The sequence below is a fragment of the Gobius niger genome (genome assembly GCF_951799975.1).
Source record: "Gobius niger genome assembly, chromosome: 11".
Taxonomy (NCBI): domain Eukaryota; kingdom Metazoa; phylum Chordata; class Actinopteri; order Gobiiformes; family Gobiidae; genus Gobius; species Gobius niger.
Genome location: NC_136862.1, coordinates 10,337,834 through 10,361,683, shown reverse-complemented (window position 1 = coordinate 10,361,683; position 23,850 = coordinate 10,337,834). Strand labels below are relative to the sequence as shown.

Genomic DNA, 23,850 nt, shown 5'->3' with positions numbered 1-23,850 from the left:
TAGAGATCCAAGCCGAGATGCATATAGATTGTATTTGGAGAGTGCTATATCACGCTCATAGCTTAGTCTGCCAATTTTCACCTCTGATCATCCCTGTGAACTGACATTGCCCTTAGATGACTTCTAAAGGGGCGAGCGGAATAGGTTAGCGCGTCGTTAGGAAGTAAATCATATCATTCCTGAACATTGATCGAAGTGGATATTTGTGCCGCGCTCGAGAATCCGGGCTCTCTTTCTTCTTTCACACAAGCACTCCTTTGTGGGGTGAAGGCAAAGTTGCAAGGTTGATATCTCTAAGGGTTGCACTTGCAATGCCCCTCTTAAAATAGCCATCCCTTTTTACTGCAGCAGAATTCTGCAGTAGCTCCACATCAGCCGCTTTCTCACTCTTTCTCTCCTTTATTGCATTGCACTTTCACGTCCTGTTCCCTCCAGTGTTCAGCCTCACACTCTCAGGGTGACATATATATTCATGGAAAATGGCAATTAAGACATTTAGCAGTAAAAGTGTGTTTGGAAAATATGAATTAAAATGGTTCTGGCATTAAGCTATAAGCAGCCTGTGGATGCAGCACTAGCTTGCAGCAGAGATAAAGAGCTCTGCAAGTTCTACGGATTCCTAAATATAAATTTGATTAGCTACAGGATTTGACACACATGATTTTCTTTCTATTAACATAAGATTCTCTTACAATCGCTAAGAGACACCGTGAGAGGAGACACAACGACAGCGTGCCCTCAGGGGCAAGATAAGAACCGGTGATTGTTGCTGCCCAGTTTTTTTTTCATCAAATCTTTTGTATATTGTAAGCTGAAATCATTGCAACAAGATGAGATAATGCACACACACCGGTTGTCAGCTACGGCATGTAAACCTCATGCAAAATCAACCACTTAATACACTGTTTGAAAAGCACACACAACTGTGGACATGAGCGAAGTCAGTCAGAAAATAAAGAAAGTACGCGCTTCTCCTCTCATGCACCAACAACAAATTAGATTTAAAGCATACTGTAGGGCGGCACGTTAGCACAGTGGTTAGCGCTTGTGCTTCACAGTACATGTACTCCTCCAGATACTGCTGTTTCCCCTACCACTAAAGACATGTGCAATAGGCCAGAATGAATGCAGTTTGTGTGAGTAAGTGAGTGGTTGGTGGTGGTTGGAGGGGCTGATGGCACAGACTAGTTGCCTCCCTTCCGTCACTCTATCCCAGGGCAGCTGTGGTTACATTAGTAGCTTACTACCACCAAGTATGGAGTGACTGAATAATGACTACAGTGTAGAGCAGTGGTTTTCCAACTTTTTTTGCCTCGCGTACCCCTTGAGTCGTGGATTTATACTCTGAGTACCCCCTACCTTGAGGATTTTGCCAATATTATTACAAAGTGACCAACTAAATTAATATTATACAGTATTTAACAGTGTGTTGTGTTCAAAATTAAGCAAAAATACTCTCAAAATCAAACCATTTACTGAAAAACATAATTAAAACTAACTTTCCTTTGAAATTCATATTGAAATTCTATTTAGTTTCACCGTCTTTTTTTATCTGAAATAATTCCAAGTACCCCCTGCTAAGTGCTCAAGTACCCCCAGGGGTCCCCGTACCCCTGGTTGGGAAACACTGGTGTAGAGCTTTGAGAAACTTGGTAATACAGGCTTGAAAAGCGCAATACGAGTGCAAGCCATTATTATTATTATTTTATGTGAACAGCCCAAACTCAACATGCAATCCGCTACAATCCGCTACCTCTGAAGCTGATTTTACTTAGAATAATGCTCTTCTACAACGACGTTGAAGCAGGTTCATTGTTTGATTTGTGTTTTTTAGGCGTTGCACATTCTGTCGCTTATGCACCGCTTTACAATTTAACCATTGTAAAGATTTACCGGCGCTGTAGTCTCTTATATTGCGGCTGCCTGCTGTGGAACACAGTTTGCGGTATAATTTTAGTGGCTTTCTCATATTGTATGCCACAGCTTAGAATATAGGTCAGTGCGTTTCTGACCTCACTATGGTAATCACTGCCACAGAAGATTTATGAAGCCCACTTATCACCTGCTGCTTGTGCAAGACAGGATGCAGTTAAAGATGACTCAGGAGGTGTCTACCACCTTCACTCTATCTGTGTAATAACCAGCATCTATTTTTCTTTAATCCATCTTAAAACCTGATCCATTTTAACCCATTATACATTGATAATGAGTCACAGATAGTCCACTCCCATCAACTACATCGAATCTGAACCCTTTTTTTTTCCAGGTTTTGCCTCAAAATACATATAAAAGTCAGTGAGCACACACAGTAAGACGAGGACATGCTACTCTATAGTGTGAGTTACAGACCTGCCTTTGATTGTTGTAACCCCTGAGGAAATAAACTTTTATTGTTGATCAGCGGCCAAAGAATGATGATTTGGCCCCTCTGTTTCTGCTGCACATGCGACATGCCACGTCTGGAAAGGCTACATATTGCGGGATTACACACGTAAGCAGATCAGCCTCTGTTCTAAGGTGATTAGATTGAGAATATCAATACAGAGCTTTATGAAGTAAATCTGTGCTGGATCACTGATACAATGTCCGGGTTAAATGTGCTGAGTCCCACAGTGAGGTTTGGAAAGATGTCCCGGCATGTCTATTATCTGGATCAGGGGATAGTTCATAAATGGGTTTTCGCAGCTTGCCTTGCACTAAAATATAGGTCTTTTTCACTAGAAGAACCTGTCCGAACTTAGTGTGTCTTACTTTGAACAAGGAAAAGAACACGGAAACTTTATCGTCCTTGAGAAAGACAATAGACCAAGTCCAATTTATGACAAAGGTAGTTCCTTTGAAAATGTCAGCTCCATTACTTTGTGTGCAATTTGTGCTTTGACAGATGTGCTGTGTCGGCACATATCTTATAAATATTAGGGCTTCGGCTACAGCCTTTGCTCCTTTGCAGCTTATCTTCCCAAAGTGCTCATGTTTTATGTCGTTTTATGCACTGGTACAATGTCAAAACGATGGAGACGTGGAGATGGAAGGGCAGGGAAGTAAAGGTAGAAGTTCCATTATGGCAGTGCTCAGTGTCTGTGTCTGATTTCACTGTCTGCAATTTTCAATATTCTATACTGGGTTGATTGAGTAGATGACGTTCTACATCTCCAGAAGCTTCTTCATGCTCTTGTAGTCAGACTCAGATGGCAACACACAAGCAAGAGGCCAATTTAACCTCAAGACTGTCATACCTACTTCTTGTTAGCACTAAAATGGTTTCACTGATTAGAGCAGTTTTTGTTCAGGGCCGGGGCAAAGCTCAGAGTCATTAGGCAACACATGCATTAGCAAAGCCCTGCTGAGGAGTCCATTGTTCAGGGGACACAAATTATGCCTCACCTCGACCACGGTTCAGAGTGGGGCTGTGTCGCCAATTGATTGTATCCAATTGTCATGGTAACACTGACACACTCTTATTTTGTCGCTCCTCAGCTCCCCCCACGTTCACGGACACTCCGCCTCAATACGTCGAAGCCAAGGAAGGGGGTAGCATCACTTTGACCTGCACGGCCTTCGGAAATCCCAAACCCTCTGTCAGCTGGCTGCGAGAAGGCAAGCTCATGGTCAGCAGTGCCAAGTACAAGGTAATGTCACAGTTAGCAGACCTTGAATGACTTAATGGTAAATAATCTGTGCTTCATTGTCAGTTGTAAGGAGCAGCAGATCACAACACATCACATGACACACGGTGCACATATGTTGAACCGTGACATAGAGGGCCCGAGCTTGTGTTTCAAAACGCAGACTATAGCATAACGCTTAAAGGGATATTTCAGGATTTTTGACATAGGGCCTCATTTCCTAGTTATCCAGAGTGTTGCTGATTTCTGGAGATATTTTTTTTTGTAATTCATGCAGTTCTTATATTTGAAGAGTTTCGTGGTGCTAGGCTAGTGCAAGGCTAGCGCATTTCTATGGTATCAGCTAGCCTGCATTAAAAACAGTCTGACCCGCTCCACAGAGCACCTGAGGCAAATCACTTATAACACCAGACTAACCATATAAATGTCTGTGTCGATAGCATATTTGACCTTGCATCACATGAATGATCGCATTTTGAGGGACTATTTTCTAGCAGATCACTCCGCCGCTGCGTAGCTTATACAACCACGAAGCTGCTGCTCAAATATAAGGTGTATAAAATGCAAAATGGTTAAAATTACTCTATCGACACAGACATTTATATGGTTAGTTTATATGCCGTTATAAGTGATTTGCCTCAGGTGCACTGTGGAGCAGGGCAGACTGTTTTTAATGCAGGCTAGCTGATATCGTAGAAATGCGCTAGCCTTGCATTAGCCTAGCGCCACGAAACTCTTCAAACACAAGAACTGCTTGAATTACAAAAAAAAATATCCAGAAACACAGCAACACTCTGGATAACTGGGAAATGAGGCCCTATGTCAAAAATCCTGAAATATCCCTTTATGGAAGAACACAAGGAAGCGCGATGCAAACGAGGAAATGAATGTCTTTGGTGCTCCCTTCAGAGCAGTCACCTCCTCTTGCGACGCCCTCTCGCAAGTAGTGAAGTGAAAAGTGAAAGTGCATAGCTCCGTCATTCGGAAAATCGAAATTCGCTAGGCACAAAATCTGGCCCAAGAGTTTTAAACCTGTATCTGTGTTTTAGGAGGAGCGACAGATATTTCATTACTAAAAGTGAGGCATTACAAAGCTTAACATTTCCCTGGTCGTTCTTTTCTTTATCAATTCATGTGTATTCAATGAGTATTCTGTTACTACCCAACACTGTGTTGTAGTAGCATACCTCAATATAGTCAAAAAGTAATGAAAATTTCAAGAATCAAGGGATATAGTTACTTCTGTGATCATTTAATTCCTTTCTGTTTTGAGGGTATCCACTCACAGCTACATGTAGGTTCAGTGTCCAGTCTACTCTGTCCGGCGAGGTTGTTTCCGCTGACACCTCCAGTTTATGGGCAAATTCTTGAAGCACTTTTGAATAATTTAGTTGAAGCTAATGTAAAAAGATCTTATTTTTTGATATCTTTTGAAACGCACAAACATCCCATTTGCTCCTACCGTCAGATGTCCCTCTGCTTTTCGCTTTCGGATCCGTGCGTTTGCCGTGCAGCAAGTGGTGGTGAGTGCCGCATGGTGGAATGGAATTGACTCCCCCACATTAAATCAATTATTCAAATGAACCGAGCTCTGTTCATAAAAGAGCACCACGTCAGTATTTGCTGGCGTTTTTAGAAGCTGCTTTTCTGAAGTCGAAAAGTGGCACATTTAAGTAAAGTTTGATTCACCAACTGTGTGTGCAATGAGACTGGAAATAGCTTCTGATACAGGGACGAGATAAGGCAGAAGTGTCTCCTTTCAACCTGCTCTGGTCAGAAATATTTGACATTTAGGGAATCAATGTTACAGTTTTTGATGTCTGAAAGCTTTGCAGCAGTGGTTATTAAATTGTAATAGTCTCCTAAAAGCCTGTTTTAAGACCAAAAAATGCCGAACTGCATCACAAGATTTACAGTATAAAAGCTTTTCTGCTTGCGTGTGCTATAGGCTAAGATATCCTTAAGGGTGTATTTATTCTACTGAGTCATACCAATAGTATTTAAGGACAATTGGGTCCAAAAAAAAAGGTGTGTAAATGTGATCACTTTTACAAAATTTTAAGCTGCCTCTGTTACAGAGCACTTAAAGGGGCACTATGTAACTTTTTATGCGGAAAAAAAAAACCTTGACATATGTGCATGTATGACCTTTTAGTGACTCAGTGGTGTTATGGGTGTTACAGTGGTGTAGAATGGCACCTTTTTTCCCCCCACAGTGGCCTTTATGACACTACAGGATGAATTGTTTTACGGGGTTCATGGCAGTATCTGGTCAGAAACCCCAAAACAATTTATTCTGGAGCATCATAGAGGCCACTGTGAGGGAAAGCAAAGGTGCCCATAACGCCACTGAGTCACTAAAAGGTCATACATGCACATATGTCAAGGTTTTTTTTTTCCTCATAAAAAGTTACATAGTACCCCTTTAAGTGCTGTGTAACAGAGGCAGCTTAAAATTTGTGTCTTATTTTTACATAGTGCACCTTTAAGATGTTTTTCCTATATTAAACCACAAAATCTATGTTATATATTACTTACAATGACTCCACATTAGCAGTGATTCCTCTTAGCCTTTAAAGTGTTTTTTAATACACCATATAACAATCACAAAATCATTTCAGTAATGGATTAATCACAGTTAGCTCTTGGAGTCTTAAGCACTTACTATTATGCACTTTAAATGTCTGTTGTTGTGCACAGGTGTCTGATGGGAGTTTGACGGTGCTATCTATCACCCGGGAGGATCGCGGGGCCTACACGTGTCGAGCCTTCAGCCCACAGGGAGAGGCCATTCACACTACACGGCTGCTAGTACAAGGTGAGGCTGCCCGAGCAACCAGACCCATTCACTAAATAAGACGAAGGCGGCGAGGCATCCAGGTTGGTAAATTATAAATGAAACAAGCTAAGCATTAACTGCTGGACTTACTCGATGAAGAATGTACCTGGGCCTGTCACGAAAACAAAATCTAAAGTTCAGTATATAACTATATTATTGATGATATTTTAATGCCACAGAATCTAACTCTAAGGTCCGGATATTCTGCCTGGTGCAACAATAGCGTCACTCTAGACAAAGTTGGAATCTTATGTACAAACAACGGTGCACCAGTGCTTTCGCCGGTACCCTGCGGGAGTCGCTTCGAGAAAAAAGGGGTCGGCTGAGGCGAGGCTATGAACGGCGCTGACTGCAACAAGCGCTTCCTCTTCACTCTCCTCTTCTCTTCATCGCAACGCAGCCTCATGCATCTTATTAAGCGCTTGCAGCACAAACAACAAACGATTTCTCCCACTGTGAGTTAAACACCGCCCAGCTCTCGAATAAAAGCGCACAGGGCAAACTCCACGCCGCAGAAATGTGATCAAACACCAGCATGTGCGTCTTCCACACCCGCCGCCCCTACAGTGGCGGAAAATATTACAGTCTAGTACGGTCTGTAGGAGGTAAAGCTGGAGAGGGACCACTGCTGTGCATAACATCACCACGGGAGTCCGTCCAGCACTTACTGCACCAGGTATGAGGTATGAGAGCGTCTGCGCAAAAGTCTCGCCTCCAGTGTGTTTAGAAATACAAGATCGGGCCCTAACGCTTAAAAATTGCAGTTAAAGGAACAGGCCATTGTTTTTCCATACTGAGATATTTTCTTACCTGAGCTTAGACGAGTTGATGCGTACCTGTCTGGTCTTTGTGCCCGTGGAAGAGCTTGGTCGCTTCTAACTTCACCATGTTTGGAGCTATAGGAATATACTGCGAGAGGCCAAATGCTAGCAACATCTTTGGTCGTTTTGCGTGACTGAGGGCACGCACAAAGACCAGACGGGTACGTATCAACTCATCTAAGCTCAGGTAAGAACATATCTCAAAAAACGAAAAGAAAATGAAAAAACAGCCTGTTCCTTTAAGCTCTTTTCGAAAAGTCCTTCATCTTGAAATATCCCACTTACTCCTTTACAAGAAAAAAGGAGGAAAATGCAAATAAATGTACTGCCCAAAAACACATCATTTACTTCCCATTTATTAACGATAAGTTGATTTATTATTTATCGTGGCAGCCCTAAACATACCAAACGGAGACGGAGAGAGAAAGAGACGGAGATGTACTGTTTAGAGATTCATCCTTTTTTCATTTCTGATGCAGATTGGCTACTGATACCAAATAGCAACAGATACCACTGGACACTTTTAAAGTACTAGACTATTTGTTGTCTAGGAAACTGGTTTGCAGCGGGTGAAAAAGTGAGTGGTCCTTACAAACTAGACGTACAAGGGAGTTTCTATTAAACAAGGATGATATGAGGTTGATGACTGTTAAAAAAATGCATCCCCTTTGCCATTTAAACCAACCAGCATCGGTATCCTTAGTATTGTTTTCATAATGAAGATGGATGATGTTTTTTACAATAGTGAAAAGTCCTTTCCCAGACCAAGGACATAAGGCATAAAGCAGACCTACACATAGATTGTGTCACTTTTGGAATAAATTTGCCGACATTTAGGATGTAGATACTCGCGGCTATATGTAATTGATCTCCACTGCGGTGTAAAATGGTCTCAACCATCGTTAGATCAGCCTGGAGCACTGTTATCCTTGTGCACACACGGCTAAGCACAACTCAAATAGTGTATGATGCAGCAGTATGTTTAGCGGCCTGGCTGGAGCGTGCTGAAATTAGTCTGGGGCCACTAACTACTGTGTTTAACATCCAAAGCTTGATGGAGCAGAACAACTGTGTTTAAGCATTTGCGAAGTTAAATATTAATCCAAACTCACTGAGGAGCAAGTGTCGGAGGATGTGGAGCTTTCCGCTCTACTTTTAAATGAAATGTCAGCATCTGTAGCTACGGCAATCGATCTGTATCCAGCCCCCGCTTTGCTACGGCCACAAAATCAGGACCTACAGTTCAGGAAGTATTCATACTCCTCTGTTTATTCCTATGTCATTACGTTGAAATGTGATGCTGAATTTGGACAAGCACAATGGAAGATTTCCCATTTGCGTTGATGCTTAGTTTTATTTAAAAGCTCTTCAGCGAATGAATGAATGCTTGTGTGTGGTGTCCCAAATCATACACACGTCGCTGCTCGAAGTCAATAGTTGAAATGAGAAGTAAACACTCTCCACTCGTCACGGCTCACCAAAGAGGACAAATGATAAAGCTCCAAACATGGCATTCCGGGTCATCTAATTTAAAGAGCGCAGTCCCCAGTGAGCACAGCTGAGTGGTCCTGACCTCATCTGAACTGTGAGATTGGAGAATTGAGGTTTCAAGCCTGACATTCAGAGCAGTTTCAACTCTGCGGATTCTGGAAAGGTACAATCGCTGCATGAATGTTCCTCTTTGGTCTTGTCAAAGCCATCTGATCCTGCGAGGTGCCGACATTTAAGTCAGATTTTGTGAAGAGCAGACGTGTAATCCCATTGCCTTTGCATCCAAACGGAGCATAGGCTTTTCCTCTCTCAAAATCATCTTCATTTGGTTGTGAGTCTTCTCTGTTTTGCAGCCGTATTTGCACATCACACGTTCCTTCAGCCCAGCCAGAGGCGCGGCTTGACCCCTCCTGTATAATTTACGGCACAGACGGATTAATAGAGGGCCTCCTGGAAAGCCACTGAGCGGCAGATCAGCAGAGAGACTAGTGTGCCAACAAATCTCCGGCACTCAGCTGGTTCCAAATAGGGCGGTTTGGCACTCACGCACACAGGGACGGGCAAGCATCCACTCCCACTCAGAGAGCAACAAACAACCTCGGCAATCGGGCCAGTCCTGCTTGTCCCGCGTATAGGGCTTGGCAGATGGAAATGCTTCGCCTGTGAACAAATGAGGCTGCGGGGCTCGGAACACATGTAGGAAAAGCATTTAACTTCTATTATTTATTTTTGTCTGTGAGAAGGACACGCATTTTGAATACAAATGTTACAAAAGATTTACAGATATTTACATTGACTCCTTCTGTCATGGTCAGCACTGTGTTTGTAAAAAACATGCACACGTTTCATGCTTGGACATTTGAGCTAACGCTGCAATATTAACTGCTTAACTCTCATGCATTTCAGAACATCTTTGCAGAGGTCTAAACCAGTGTTTCCCAACGGGTACTTGGGTACTTGAGCACTTGGCAGGGGGTACTTGGAATTACCTCAGCAATACTTTCAAAGAAAAGTTAGTTTTAATGATGTTTTTCAGTAAAAGGTTTGACTTTGAGGTTATTTTTTTGCTATATTTTGAACATAATGCTCTACTAATACGGAATAATCTATGTTTAGTTGCTCACTTTGTTAAAATTGAGGGGGTACTCGGAGGATAAATGAATGCCTCATGGGTACATGGGACAAAAAAGGTTGGGAACCACTGGTCTAAACTACAGGGTTTGTAGGTTTTATACATTTATAAGCCCCCATAGAGACCTATTACAGTTTTGTTCTTTTAGTAAGACAGAAGGTTTAGTTTACCTGCTTTACTAGACTACTACTACTAAAAGAACAAAACTGTAATAGGCTTAACCTAAGAAGACAGTATGAACCTTTTATAAAGACCCCATAGAGACATTTTGGTCATTTGCAGAGGATATGATTGAACCTTACCTTATGTCTACATTGCGGCAGCTTTTGTAACACGTTTTCTTTTACTGTTAGTTGTAGTACTTACAGTATCTGCCTCTTCTAACTGCTCACAAGTAAAGAGGAAAGGGGGCAGACGGTGCATGGGATTTCTGACATAGAGGTCACTAATATTGAGCTTGGTGAAGTCATTCTGGCAACTCACTGTACGTACTGTCAGACTGAACGATTCAATTCACATAATGGCTTCTTCTGCAATTTTCTTATCTTCAATCGACAGGATTCTAACCAATTATTGCACCTGTAAAAAGGTCCGGAGATATTTCCACACAAATACAGTACAGAGGAAAAGCGATACAATACCTTGCTGCCTCTGCATTCATGAACTTGAGTTATCATTATAATGTGAAGATTTGCTTTTGAGACCATTTTTATTGACCATTTACAAAAGTTTGGTGGCAATGAATGTAATCATGAAAGTGAATCATTCTCCGAGTTGAATGTGTTAGTCATTCAATGTATGAAACTTTAAATGAGATGACGTTCATGGCGGCGTCATGTCCGCAATTTGTCTCTGCAGGTGCCATGACTCAAAATGATTCAAAACATGTTTCTTTTGTGTTAGGAAGTGCACAGTGCGTAGGGAGCAGTGGTTACAATATGTGCCCCTCTGGAAGTGTAATTTAACAAAATATATGCATTTTCTTTGTAATAAAGTACTGTATGTCGTTGATGTCCTCCAGGCCCTCCGTTCATCATATCCCCACCGGAGAACATCACAGTCAACATTTCGCAGGATGCCTTCTTCACCTGCCAAGCCGAGGCCTACCCTCGAAACCTGACCTACACCTGGTTCTGGGAAGAGGACAACGTCTTCTTCAAGAAGTAAAGTTATGATCGGGTTCATGATTGTCCCCCATCCCACCATCATTCACAGTGTCTTGTGCTGTGTGTGTGCCAGGCTATCATTCTGTCTTCTGCCACTGTCTGTCTAACGGCCCGATAAGATGCATATTGTTGGAAAAGATTAATTTATTCAGAATGTATTAAATGTAATGGTGATTCAGCACAATCCAGATATGCCGCAGCGTCACAAAAAACGCTAATACTTTCTGTTGTATTGCTTCCTGCCAATCAAATGTGACTTGACCTGGATTGACCTTCAGCCACAGGCTTTCTGTTCTGAGGTCAATCATAATCTGAACTGAGACCTCAAAACCATTGTCCACCAAACGGCTTATATGAACACGGTTGCTCATAATTGATGCACAGGCTGCCATGGAAGTGCCATTTAAAACATCCAAAATGTGCCCTTGAACAGTTGGTGTGATGCCCATTTTGAGCAGCATGCCCTCGCCAAATCCAGCTTCTTTGTACGGAGCATATTGCTGCAATGCTTTCAGGCATTGTGTGAGAGGCCAAGTCAAGCATAAATGTAAATCTCTGGGATCCGCGCCAACATACAGATGCCGCTTGGTTCTTGGTATTAAATTCAAGTGATTAACTCCTATTATTTCCCTCATATGAATGTTCCGAGTTGTTAGTACATCTGAACAAAACACAGTGAGTTTAGAAAGAAAGAATACAAAGATGGTCTTTATGAATTTGCACAGACCAGGGTTTCCAAAGTGTCAGTCGGGACCCCATTGAATGTATTTCTGATTGGTGTATTGTTTTTGGGGGTCGCTGCCAGCAAAGTTTGGGAACCCATTTGTAATACATCTCTTTTGGTACCCCTTCCATTGCATGTATTTGGTTTTGGATTGTTAATGTCCCATTGTGTGTGTTTTGACAGTGACCTGAAGCGCAGAGTCAGTATTCTTATTGACGGCTCCCTCATCATCGCCCAAGTGAAACCAGAGGATGGTGGGAGATACACCTGTGCACCTAGCAACAGCCTGGGCCGGCCACCAACTGCCTCCGCCTACTTAACAGTGCAATGTAAGTCCGCTAGTAGGCGTAAAACACTGAAGTGCTGAACAGCTGCGTTCGTACTAAAGATTCCAGTAAGTTTCATCAAAGGGACCGGCTTCAAAGCACAAGAAAGTTCAATACTGCTGTTTGTGGTGTTTGCCCACTTGATTTAAAGCAGTTGGGTGGTCTTTTCAAAAGCGTATTGTTAGTCTGTAAAATGCACTTGGAGCATCCTCTTCACCGTGAAACTGATTTGGACACTTTGCTGGTCTGTAGGCTAACTCTATTCAACCTCCCCACCACACATAATCTCTAGAAAACCGTCCTATTTCACACCACTCTAACTATGCTGTTTTTCATTTGCCTTCGACCCTTTGATTGTCGTTCGCTTCCTCTCGTTTGTGCAAATTGCCATGAAGACAACTGGTCATTTATTTAGCACAGCCACAATTAAGGTGCATATGCATAAAAGAAAAAGAGAAATAGACCATTAATCCATTAGGGTTGCACAATAAATGGTAAATGGTAAATTGACTCGACTTATATAGCGCTTTTCTACCTTTCTACCATTTTACAATTACCGTGGTTATAAAAGCTCACGGTTGGTTAATCGTAAGAATTTTCGAGCCCAAGGTAAATCGTCTCATGAGTTATTTGCAGGCACTTGTCATTAGCGTTGAATCCGCTCCAAAACACATGAAGTCAACGGCAGGTTCAATAGTCAAATGTGCAAATCTTATCCATTTAACATAACTGCCAAAGGAAGAGTCCCAAAAGAATCATGTGCAGCCGCAACAGGGACATGAACTGCGTGAGCGCATGGAAAGAAATAGATCTTACAAAAACATCCACATGAATTTGCTTCCTTTAGGTATAGCTATACTGCCTATTTATTATTTTACTTTTTATTGTATCATTTTACTTTGTTTGTATAATGACAAAAACATAAATATAAAAAAAACATTGGCTGAATCCTTAATAGGTTTTTGATTTAAACAGCCCCTTATAAAAACATGAAAATGTGCGTAAAATGTCTTGTGTCTCTTTTGTGAAGAATTTAGAAAAATGTAGAATCGTGACATCGCTACCAAGGACACAACGACAGGGTTGCATTTGAGGGAGCTGGGATTCGAACCCATGACCTTCTGATCACGAGATCACGCCACCGTCGCTAAATCTCAACAATGGGGGCTGCAATTAGCAAATCACAAAGACACATCCCAGACTTAAATTACACATTTCACATCTACGACTATTTGCAATGTTCATCAAAACAAATGAAATGAGCTTTTTCCTTCCCCACAACTCATGCATCCCTAACTGTCCTATATTTATGACCAAAACAAAAGTCGCCAACTGGATTGAACTAACTCTTATGATCTGGGGTTGCTGCAGTTGGTCAGGTCCAGGTTCAGCCCAAAGAATAAGATCAGCTGACAACCTGAACATCCTGAATGACCGGGCTACTCCATCATTGGCTTTCTTCTTCCCTGATGGTACGGGTTTCTTCCAAGATGACAATGCCAGGATTCATTGGGCTCACATTGTGAAAGAGTGGGTCAGGGACCACGAGACACAGTGTTGCACAGATCTTTTGCTTTCCTGCCGTCCACAGTCATGGCATGGTTTCAGCAAGCTTTTCATGCTCTAGTATACTCTTCTGACTACTCCTGTGTTTGTCTACTTATTTTTTAGATTTTCACACATGGGTTGTTCGCCACAGAGTCGGATCTTAACCTCTTAACCACCACCTGAACCGAGCACATGTTGTCCAGTTTGGCTTTACCCAAATCTCAAAAATTCTTGAATAAAACCAACATCAAAATAGCATCAATAACGAGGACGAAAACGCAACAAAAAAGTAATAAAAAAAAAAGAAAAAAGGAACAAAAATTGCGCTGGAAAAGCAACAATATCACCATAAAAAAGTGACAAAAACATGCCTAAATAGTGACAAAATGCAAGGAAAAAAGTGATGATGAAAGGAACAAAAAATGATAAAACAAGACAAAAAAAAGAAATGAAAATGTGGAAAAAAATCGCAAATGAGGTGTTATAGGCTGAAGCTCCAGTCAAGACGAACTGGAGAAAATGTGTTTGGTTCAAGTCTTAACCCCCTTCAGAATCTTTGTGATGTGCTGGTGAAGGCTTTGCGCAGTGATCACACTCTCCTATCATCAATACAAGATCTTTGGGAGGAGTGAATGCAACGCGGGATCTTTTGACATTGCAGAAGCTTATTGGAACAACGCCACAGCGAATGTTTGCTGTAATCAAAGCTAAAGGTGGTCCGACAAAATGTTAGAGCGTGTGACTTTTTGATTTCGGTCTGGCAGTGCACTGTATATTGCCTACACTGCCTGTTTACTCTCAGCTCTCAGTATAAGACTTTTCTCTCATAACATCTGTGCTTAACTGAGGAGAAAACTGACATGGATGCTAGACTGTGCCCTTGTCCACTGGTCACCGGCATCCACCAGCAGTAGTCACGGCAACAGACTTTTTTCTTTTTTTTTTTTGCATTCCCTTGCTCTTCAGCTTTCCTCGGTGGCTCCATATTAGATTGTGCGTGGAACAGCGGCAGGCAACAGCAGTCGTGAGAAGGGAGGGGGGGGGGGGGGTGGGACATTGGAAGGGATTACATCATTGCTGTTAGCGCGGGCACTTTTCTCCGTCAGGCTGCAGAGGGCTCCCAGCATCTCCATCCTCTCCTTTTTCTTTTCAGCGTTCCCAATTCCGCTCTCGTATCCTAAAAATGCGCCCTTCGTCTCTGTGGCCGCCTGTCATCCTTTCATGTCTCCCGTCACAGTGCTCAGCCAATTGAAAAAAAAGTTGCCCAAAAGCAGCTCTTGCAGCGGGATACCGGCGTGTCGTGAGCGATAGTGCTGTCTCGGGGCTATTTTTAGAAGCTTGGCAGATATTCTCGTCTGTGGCACTTTCGCCCGGGCTCCTCTGGGCATGTTGTGGTGCGGGTGGTTTTTGGACAGGAGTGTAGTACAAAGTTGTGTCGCCGTCCGTGCAGTCAATTGATATCTTTTTTGCCCTTCTAATTGTCCCTTGTTCCCAGTGCACCCCCCCCCCCCCCCCTCCATCATTTAGCGTGGTCCTTTGTCAGAGCAGAAGACTGTCATGTGGCTGATTGTGCTCACAGAGTCACACCAGCTGGTATTCTCTCCTCTCTCTCAGCCTTACGTCATCCTCTCCCATCTCTCCATCTCTCTCCCTCACCTGTCCTCGTTCCCACGCTTTTGCTCGTCCTTCCTTTATCGCTCTGCTGATAGCACTCGCGCTCCTCCTCTTCTTCACCCCCCCCCTTCTTCTTTCACACCAATTTCCCCCCTTATCACCTTCTGCCTGCTCCCAAGCTCTCCTCCGTGACCTCATTTGGAGTCCGTGGTGTTCTGGCGTTTCCATATTTCTGATTTGCAAAAGAAAAGTTTTTCTTTCCTCTGTTCTCTTCAGGCATACAACAGATGACCTTTATCGAACAGACATTAAGTAACGTCTGTTTTAATTAATTAAAGATAACAGATTGCGACTGCAGCAGTTGCAGCATGACATCATCTAGTCTACCACCAGCACTGTAGGGCTACAAAACTGATCGCCATTTGAATGTTTGCAAACAACTAATCGTAAAGGCTGCAAGTTATCGCGTTAGATTAAGGTGTGCTCATTAAAGGGACTATACAGATTTTAAAAATGTGAAAATTATGTATTTTCCTCCCCCTACATGTTCCAGTAATGTAGGGTGTTCAAGGTGTTCATTTGGGTCCGAAGTGCCGTCATGCACGAGCTTAATATAGAAGGTGCAGTTACATGTATGACCTGAGATGGCAGTAGTGAGTATAAAATGGCCAACTTGCATCTCGCCCCTTTAAAGGAGCTATACCTGATTTTACATCTAGAACTGGAATGAAAATTATTTTATCCTCCCTTAGTATATTGTAAACTCAAACATTTGTGGGAAAAACAGGGTGCATCAAAACATTTGTATCAATTTCAGAAACTTTTTTGTGAACGTGACCCTGAAAAGTGACCCTGCAAGTGGTGAAATGTGCCTATAAACAGGCCCATGTAAAGAATTTGGATGCTACAAATATATTAGGAAAGTTAGGAATGAGTTTGGACCACAACTAACATTTTAATTTAGTGGCTTCCCCTTTCATTGTTTGCAATTAAAAAAAATCAGGTATAGGGCCTTTAAGTATTAATAAGCATTAGTCATCATTTTAGGGTTAAGGTTAGGGTAATGTTAAGGGTTGGCTTTGAATAAGCCGATTATTGATGTCCTATTATGTTGACAGATAAAAGTATAATAAGCAGTGTGTCAATTCTTTACAAGCATATTATTAATGCTTATTAGGACCTTTTTAATACTTAACAAGCACACCTTAATATAAAGCGTTACCGGCTGCAATTATTTAGGCAGAATATTATCTTTTGCAAAGGACTAAACATCCAGTCTTAGTGGGTTCTTATTATGCACAAAACCTGCTCACTCTGTAGTTTGGACACATTTTTTAAACCTATTCTAACACGCTCTAAAAGATTATTACTACTGTATTATTACTACTGTATTATACTTCAATTAAGGTTGAGGCTTGAGTCATCTGTACTCTGTTGTTGAAGTGTCAATTGTTTCGCCTCTCATCCAAAAGGCTTCGTCAGAGCACTTAAGGTTCAGCTCAGCCCGCAGATCAGAGTTCAGATTGTCCCTGCCCTCTATTAATGGCTACTCTCACCTTTAGGTAAACATCTTTGTAGTTCTAAGTCTTTGTAGTTCTAAGTTTTAATGACCTAACTCACACCTGTTTCCGTCTGAACGGCCCTGCTCTCAGCTGATCACGGATAATTACCTGCCTATTGTTTACAACAATCTCCTTCGCTCCAGGCCTGGAGAGCTCTGTCATGCTAATGAGGCTGAAACTCAGCCCAGGACAGATCAATAAGCAGGATGAGAGCGAAATGTTCGACTGTTCAGCTACAGAGTACAGAAGATGACTCAAGAACTTTCATTGAAGATGGACAACTCCGACTGAGAGCCTTCAGAGACAGCCTACTGTATTATACTGTATTTGTTTAGTCACTTTAATGCACCTGGGCATGTTAACAACAATATCCCAATTAGATATTTTGACTAAAAACCTTTACAGAAAGATTTTTGTTCAGGTTGCTGTGCCAAAGGTTGCTGCATTTGAGTCTAAATAAATCAGTAAGTATTCACAGTAGATCATCCTCAGCCAAGTGGTCCAGTCTTGAGTCAATAATGGGCCTAGACATCGGCTGTCACTGTCACAAAGCTTGCATTTACTTCTGTTGAAAAAATAATGCTTTGATTTGTTCTTTAACTGATTCTTTGTGGCTGGGATCAGTATGTTTGAATTATCCTATGCTTTCCTGGGACATTTTTGAATACATACTACATATTCGGAGATAAACCAAGCAACCCACGAGCCAAATGGGCTAAAACAGATGTATTTGATGTGTAAATGCCAAAAAGAGTAGGGAAAAGGGGAATTTACCTGACATGTGTGTTATTTTCCACAGATCCTGCCCGTGTGCTAAACATGCCAGCTGTCATATATGTGGCAATCGGCCTGCCCGGCTTTATCCGCTGTCCTGTCGATGCCAACCCCCCTGTAACTATGGTGAAGTGGAAGAAAGATGGTCTTCCTCTTAGGATAGACAAGGTCAGCTCCTTCAAAGCCGCGTTCGGTTCCGCTCACTTAGTCCCTCTGTCGTTTGTCAGGTTTTTGCTGTGAAAATTGCAGAGTGACAAATAGGATCTGTTGCTTAAAATTGCGCTCTCGCTCTGCTCAGTACCCGGGCTGGAGCCAAATGGAAGACGGGAGCATCCGCGTGGCAGAGGTGACGGAGGACTCGCTCGGCACCTACACCTGCATGCCTTACAACGCCCTGGGCACTATGGGCTGGTCCCCTCCTGCTCCCCTGGTGCTAAAGGTACATGTTTAATAACTATCTTCAATTCACAATAGGACTGAAAGTATGTATCATAGGATTTTGAACATTTTGAACTTTCCCTCATCTGAAACATACCTGGTGTTGCATTTTGCTTCATTCAAGTTTGAGTAATTTTCACTCTATATTCCTGGATATTTTGTGTAAAAGAGCCCATAAACCAACTGTTTTGGACTCAAACTGGGTTTATCAGGGCACCACAAATTTATTTGCATGCCATCGGCTATAAATGACGACTTGAAATGTGGTTTTATCATGGTTAATACCCTCTCCAAGCAACCCACGAGCTGCTTAAAAGAGCAGACACACATTCATTTGAATTACAATAGAAATATCAATGCTAAGGTGGCCAAAAGCAGGTTTATGAACCCACTTTAATCCTCCGATTGCTCCTTGTAAAGTGCCTCTTTTATCTCTGACTGTGTCTCTGGACAGGACCCTCCCAAATTCTCGGTGGTGCCTGGAGGGGAGTACAGGCAGGAGGCTGGGAGAGAACTCGTCATCCCCTGTGAGGCCGAGGGAGACCCCTTTCCCAACATCACATGGAGGAAGGTAAGTCGACTGACACCGCTGAACATTTTAAGTAACTACTCTAAATTTAATTGCGCAAATAGCCCAGTGCTACTTAATTTTAAATACACTTTAAATGATGTCTATGAAAATTTAAATCAAGAAAACATGTTAGACCTTAATGGTGTGAATGTTTCTTAAGCAGCATTTTTTATTTATAATACAATTAGCCATTCTTTGTCATCATTTAGGCTCCTTGCTTAGTATAACATTTCATATATATTTCACAAATGAAACATGAACACTCTATTTGCTCTAAGTATTCTTCCCTGTGTGCCCTTTTGTGTCTGTCTTGCTTGACTGACGACAGGTAGGGAAGCCCAGTAAAAGCAAGCACAATGTCCTGCCCCGCGGCAGCTTACAGTTCAAGTCCCTGACGAAGGAGGACCACGGGGAGTGGGAGTGTGTCGCCACCAACGTTGCCACGAGCATCACTGCCAGCACGCACGTCCAAGTCATAGGTAGATAACACCGGAGGCTTCAGGGGAGACACTACAGGCTAGTGGTTTAGGGCCAAACAAACAATATGCCTAATCATCACAATAACATGGTTAGATATTGTTACAATGTATCCCCATAGATTTATATCGGAACATTTAAATTCAAGGGAAATTTTTGGAAAATGTTCTCACATTAGTACAATATCTCCACGTCAGTCGCGCCTACAGACGTCAACGTTTTCCAACTGAACAATATTAGGAAACATTTTTCTGAGTGACTTAGCCTGATTTATTTACGGCAAAAAAATAATAATTTGTACAATTTTTTCCACTAATGTTATGTCAACAAAATAAAACCATACATTTGAATCTGGCTCAATCTGTTATTCAGATTTTGCCGCCGAAAATGTGAGAAATTATGGCCATTTTTAGGCATTAAATGCCTTATTTTTTAATGAAAACATGAAATGACTGAAAATATTAATCTACAGCAAAAGTGTAAAATTTTCCCTTTTCACCTGCAGTGTCTCACCTTCAAAGTGTTACAGATTATTGTTTCTACGTATGCAAATGACTGTTCCTGTACTCTTTGCCTGAAGTGCAGTGGCTCAATTTGTTACTAGAGCCACAAAATAATGTTTGACTTATTTTTAAAGTTTACAATTTAATCACTGCTCTGTCACCTCGAGGTGAAACTTATTAAAGACCAATTAAACATCTTTCTCCGCCCACATTTACAGTTTGAATATTGATGCTAATGTGGCTGCCAGTGCTTACAGAGACTTACATGAAGGGAAACACACACAGTTTTTCACCAATGTCTCTAGTTTGAACTGAAATGGCAAAAAAGGAACTGGCAACTGTAGGTAATACTCTAAAAAGTTTATCAGCTGAAAAAAAGGTTTGGTTTGTTGTGTAGTTTCTTTTTAGAGGTGCATTATGCAACTTTTCATGTGGGAATATATATTTGTGCATATTTGAGGCGGGGGGCTGTATGAGTGATCATTATGACGCCTTCACCTTTGATCACGGTGGCCTCTACAACGCTCCAGGATCTATTGTTTTGTAGGTTTTCTGGTGAGAGGCTCCGTCAGCAGTGAAAACCTTCCAAACATTTGATCCTGGAGCGTTGTAGAGACCACCGTGATGGAAAGTAAAGGTGCCATGCTGACACAGCCACTGGTCAAATGCACACAAATATCAACTTTTTTCCTTTTTTTTAATGCACCTTTAAGGATAACATGTATGTGTAATGTAGCCGTTATTTAGCCATCAACCAACAGTAATTATTCTACATTCCTGTTGCTACTACTTCTAAAAGTTACTACAAGGGCTGAATTAAACTTGTATTACTCTATTTGTCCTCTGTAGGCACCAGCCCCCACGCGCCCCCCAGTGTCCGCGTGGTCGCCTCCTCCAACTGGGCCAACGTGTCCTGGGAGGTGGGCTACGATGGGGGCTACCAGCAGACATTCTCAGTCTGGTATGGCCATGTGTGAGTCATCCCAGCATGCTTTGCTTCCTGCTTTTTCTTCTACTCCCGCTGTTACTTCTAAAATGTCTTTTCCAGGGTTGTGTTCAGAACAGTTGTGAAAGCAAAGAGATGGAAATACACGGAGATCCGCTGAAAGTGCCTTTTCATCTCTTAATATTGAAAATGTGCCGGAGGAGGTCTTCAAAACAACTCCACTGAACATGACCCCCCGTTCTGTCCCGCTGCTGCCGCTTTGCTGCTGTTAAAATGGAGGAAACGTGAATGGACCAGACCAGGGTTCACTGATTCAATAAAGCTATTGATTACATTTAAAAGGACAAGGAGATGTAAAAATGATTCAACATTTTCAGAAAGAAAGCTTTATATTTTAAGTATGTTTTTTAGGATATCTCTCATGGTTTTATTTGTCACCAGACCCAGAGCACTAGACTTTGAAAATACATCACTTTTAAACCTACTAAAAGTACTTTCCCTGAATTTATTCAGTCAGTGCAAGCTTCATGATACATTTTCATGCAGTTAGACAGAAAAAATTATAAAACCCACCTTTTGAATAATCTTTTTCTGACTTTGCAAAAGGTTCATACTATCTTCTTAGTTAAAACTATTATAGATGGTTCTTTTAGTAAGACAGGAAGTGATCGAAACTAGTAAAGCAGGAAAACAAACCTTCTGTCTTACTAAAAGAACCATTGATAATAATCTTTTTCTGAGTTAAGTTGTTTGAAGTGAATAAACAACAGCTTTCAAACAGTGAAGTAAAACACTCTTTTTCTCTTCAACCATGGTAAAAAATGAGATTAGACAGATATTGCTCTGATAATCTTTAAAGGAATGGGCCACCATCTTTATACTGAGATATGTTCTTACCTTAGCTTAGAAGAGTTCTTCAGTACCTGTCTGGTCTTCCCCCGTGCCTTCAATCACGTAAACACAGACGGCGTTGGCATTTAGCCTCTCCTCTCCACTATAGCTCCAAACAAGATAGAAGCTACCAAGCTCTTCCTCATTTTCCCTATTTAAATATGGTTACGTGAAGTGTTACACTACAAAGTATAACTACACAAAATTAAACAATGTGGATTTTCTAAGCGGATAAAAGGGGGAACTATATTGAAAGGCGTAATAATACAAGGAGTAGTTCGACATCCGCACTGTAAAATGAAGATATTACTGCGCGGATTTCAAAACTAAGGTAAGAACGTCAAAGCTAAGGTAAGAACATATCTCAGTATGTAAAAACGGTGGCCTATTCCTTTAAACAAAGTGTAGGTCCTGCTTTACAGCCCAGTACCTGTTATGCTGTCGCATAAATTACTTTCAAATCCTTTTCACCCTCGACCACATTTCACTAAATAGTTTATTTTCCCCAATTTCAGTGCTTTGAATGATGCACTAATCTGAGCGTGACACGCTACTGTTAAAAAGACAGAGTTCAGCAAATACTTCTTACTGTAAGCATCAGTGTTGCAGCGCTTGCATGCGTACGAGTTTTTGCTTTGTTGATCTGAGGCTGTTAGTGCTAATTGTATGGCATGGGCAACCAGCAAACTGCAAAGCAGCATGGGCTGATTACATTAGTGAAAATCGTGACGTCATCATACAGTCAAAGATTTATGTCTGCAATATAAATAAGGGATGTACTCACGTAGCTTCAATGATTAAGTCTTGCTATAGTCAAAGCACATAATTGCTAAATGCGTGAGGTTTTTAAATGATTAAAGAGCCAGGTCTAGTTTTAACATATGTACCTTCTTGAAGACATTACATTAATAAAAGCTTTTACTTGAATTATTGAACGGGTGTTAGTATCCTCACCCCTGCTGTGTTATTTTTAATCTCTTTCTTCTCTGCCTGACGTGTGAACAGGCTGAAAAGGGAGCGCTTGGGTCCACACGACTGGCTGTCCGTGGCTGTGCCGGGGGGCCGTGACTGGATGGTGGTGCCGGGCCTGGAGCCAGAGACGACGTACCAGTTCAGTGTCTTGGCCCAAAACAAACTTGGCACTGGCCCCTTCAGCGAGGTTGTCACTGTGAACACACTAGGTGAGGAAGGACGTTACTGCTCAATGGCAGCGAGCTATAAACAGAAAGGGAGGCACCGGTGCTTAAAGGGCAACTAAACAACTTACTCCGCCCACATGTGCAGTCCAAAAAGAAGGGGGACGACTCGCTTATCGCTGTGGGGTAATGGCCTAGGATAAAAAATATAAAATGCAAATATATCATCCTGTGAATGCATTTCTGATGTGTTTACATTTTTTCTGTGTTTTGGCATACATTCAAATTTTATATTATTATTATTTTTTATCTGCTTAGGATCATCCTGTTTGCAGAATGACTTAAACTTGCTGCTACTTGTCTATTCTACTCTATTTTCAATGAAACTAAGAGGTATATTTCAGGTTATTTGACATAGGGCCTCATTTCCTAGTTATCCAGAGTGTTGCTGATTTCTGGAGATTTTTTTTTTGTTATTCATGCTGTTCTTGTATTTGAAGAGTCACGTGGTGCTAGGCTAGTGCAAGGCTAGCGCATTTCTATTGTATCAGCTAGCCTGTATTAAAAACAGTCTGACCCGCTCCACAGTGCACCTGAGGCAAATCTCTTATAACGCCAGACTAATGATATAAATGTCGATAGAATAATTTTTGGAATTTAGCTGACCTTGCATCACATGAATGAACGCATTTTGAGGGATTATTTTCTAGCAGATCACTCCGCCGCTGCGTAGCTTATACAACCACGAAGCTGATGCTGCTCAAATATAAGGTGTTTTAAATGCAAAATTGTTAAAATTACTCTATCGACACAGACATTTATATGGTTAGTCGGGCGTTGCAAGGGATTTGCCTCAAATGCACTGTGGAGCAGGTCAGAATGTTTTTAATGCAGGCTAGCTGATATCGTAGAAATGCGCTAGCCTTGCGCTAGCCTAGCACCACTCGACTCTTCAAATATAAGAACTGCATGAATTACAAAAAAAAATCTCCAGAAATCAACAACACTCTGAATAACTAGGAAAAGAGGCCCTATGTCAAAAACCCTGAAACATCCCTTTAAATGTACAACACAAAACATTGATTAACCTTTTTGTAGTTTTACTCATATGCAGTAGGTTATTTGAAGGTTGTAGCTGTGGCAGGTGCAGCTTGAGAAAGTCATGGTGTAAGTGAAGTCGTACAGGTGACTGTTTCACACGAGTCTGAAGCAGCACCTCGCGGATGCTGTGAGTTTTCACAGCCTGAAGTCACAAATCTTACATC

General features: G+C 41.7%; 1 protein-coding gene across 6 annotated transcripts in view; it reads left to right on the top strand.

The window, feature by feature from the left end:
* Positions 1-23,850, top strand: part of igsf9bb (immunoglobulin superfamily, member 9Bb) — an 82,222-nt gene that overhangs the window by 40,902 nt on the left and 17,470 nt on the right. For 4 of the 6 annotated variants that reach the window (XM_079565556.1, XM_079565554.1, XM_079565557.1 and 1 more), the window contains exons 4-13: positions 3,478-3,629; positions 6,327-6,444; positions 10,931-11,072; positions 11,983-12,128; positions 17,649-17,791; positions 17,922-18,062; positions 18,516-18,632; positions 18,961-19,111; positions 20,462-20,585; positions 22,455-22,630. In XM_079565556.1, coding sequence (XP_079421682.1) covers positions 3,478-3,629; positions 6,327-6,444; positions 10,931-11,072; positions 11,983-12,128; positions 17,649-17,791; positions 17,922-18,062; positions 18,516-18,632; positions 18,961-19,111; positions 20,462-20,585; positions 22,455-22,630 — 1,410 coding nt within the window. The remainder of the gene's footprint in view (positions 1-3,477; positions 3,630-6,326; positions 6,445-10,930; positions 11,073-11,982; positions 12,129-17,648; positions 17,792-17,921; positions 18,063-18,515; positions 18,633-18,960; positions 19,112-20,461; positions 20,586-22,454; positions 22,631-23,850) is intronic. The other 2 variants (XM_079565555.1, XM_079565558.1) reach the window with 1 other exon arrangement.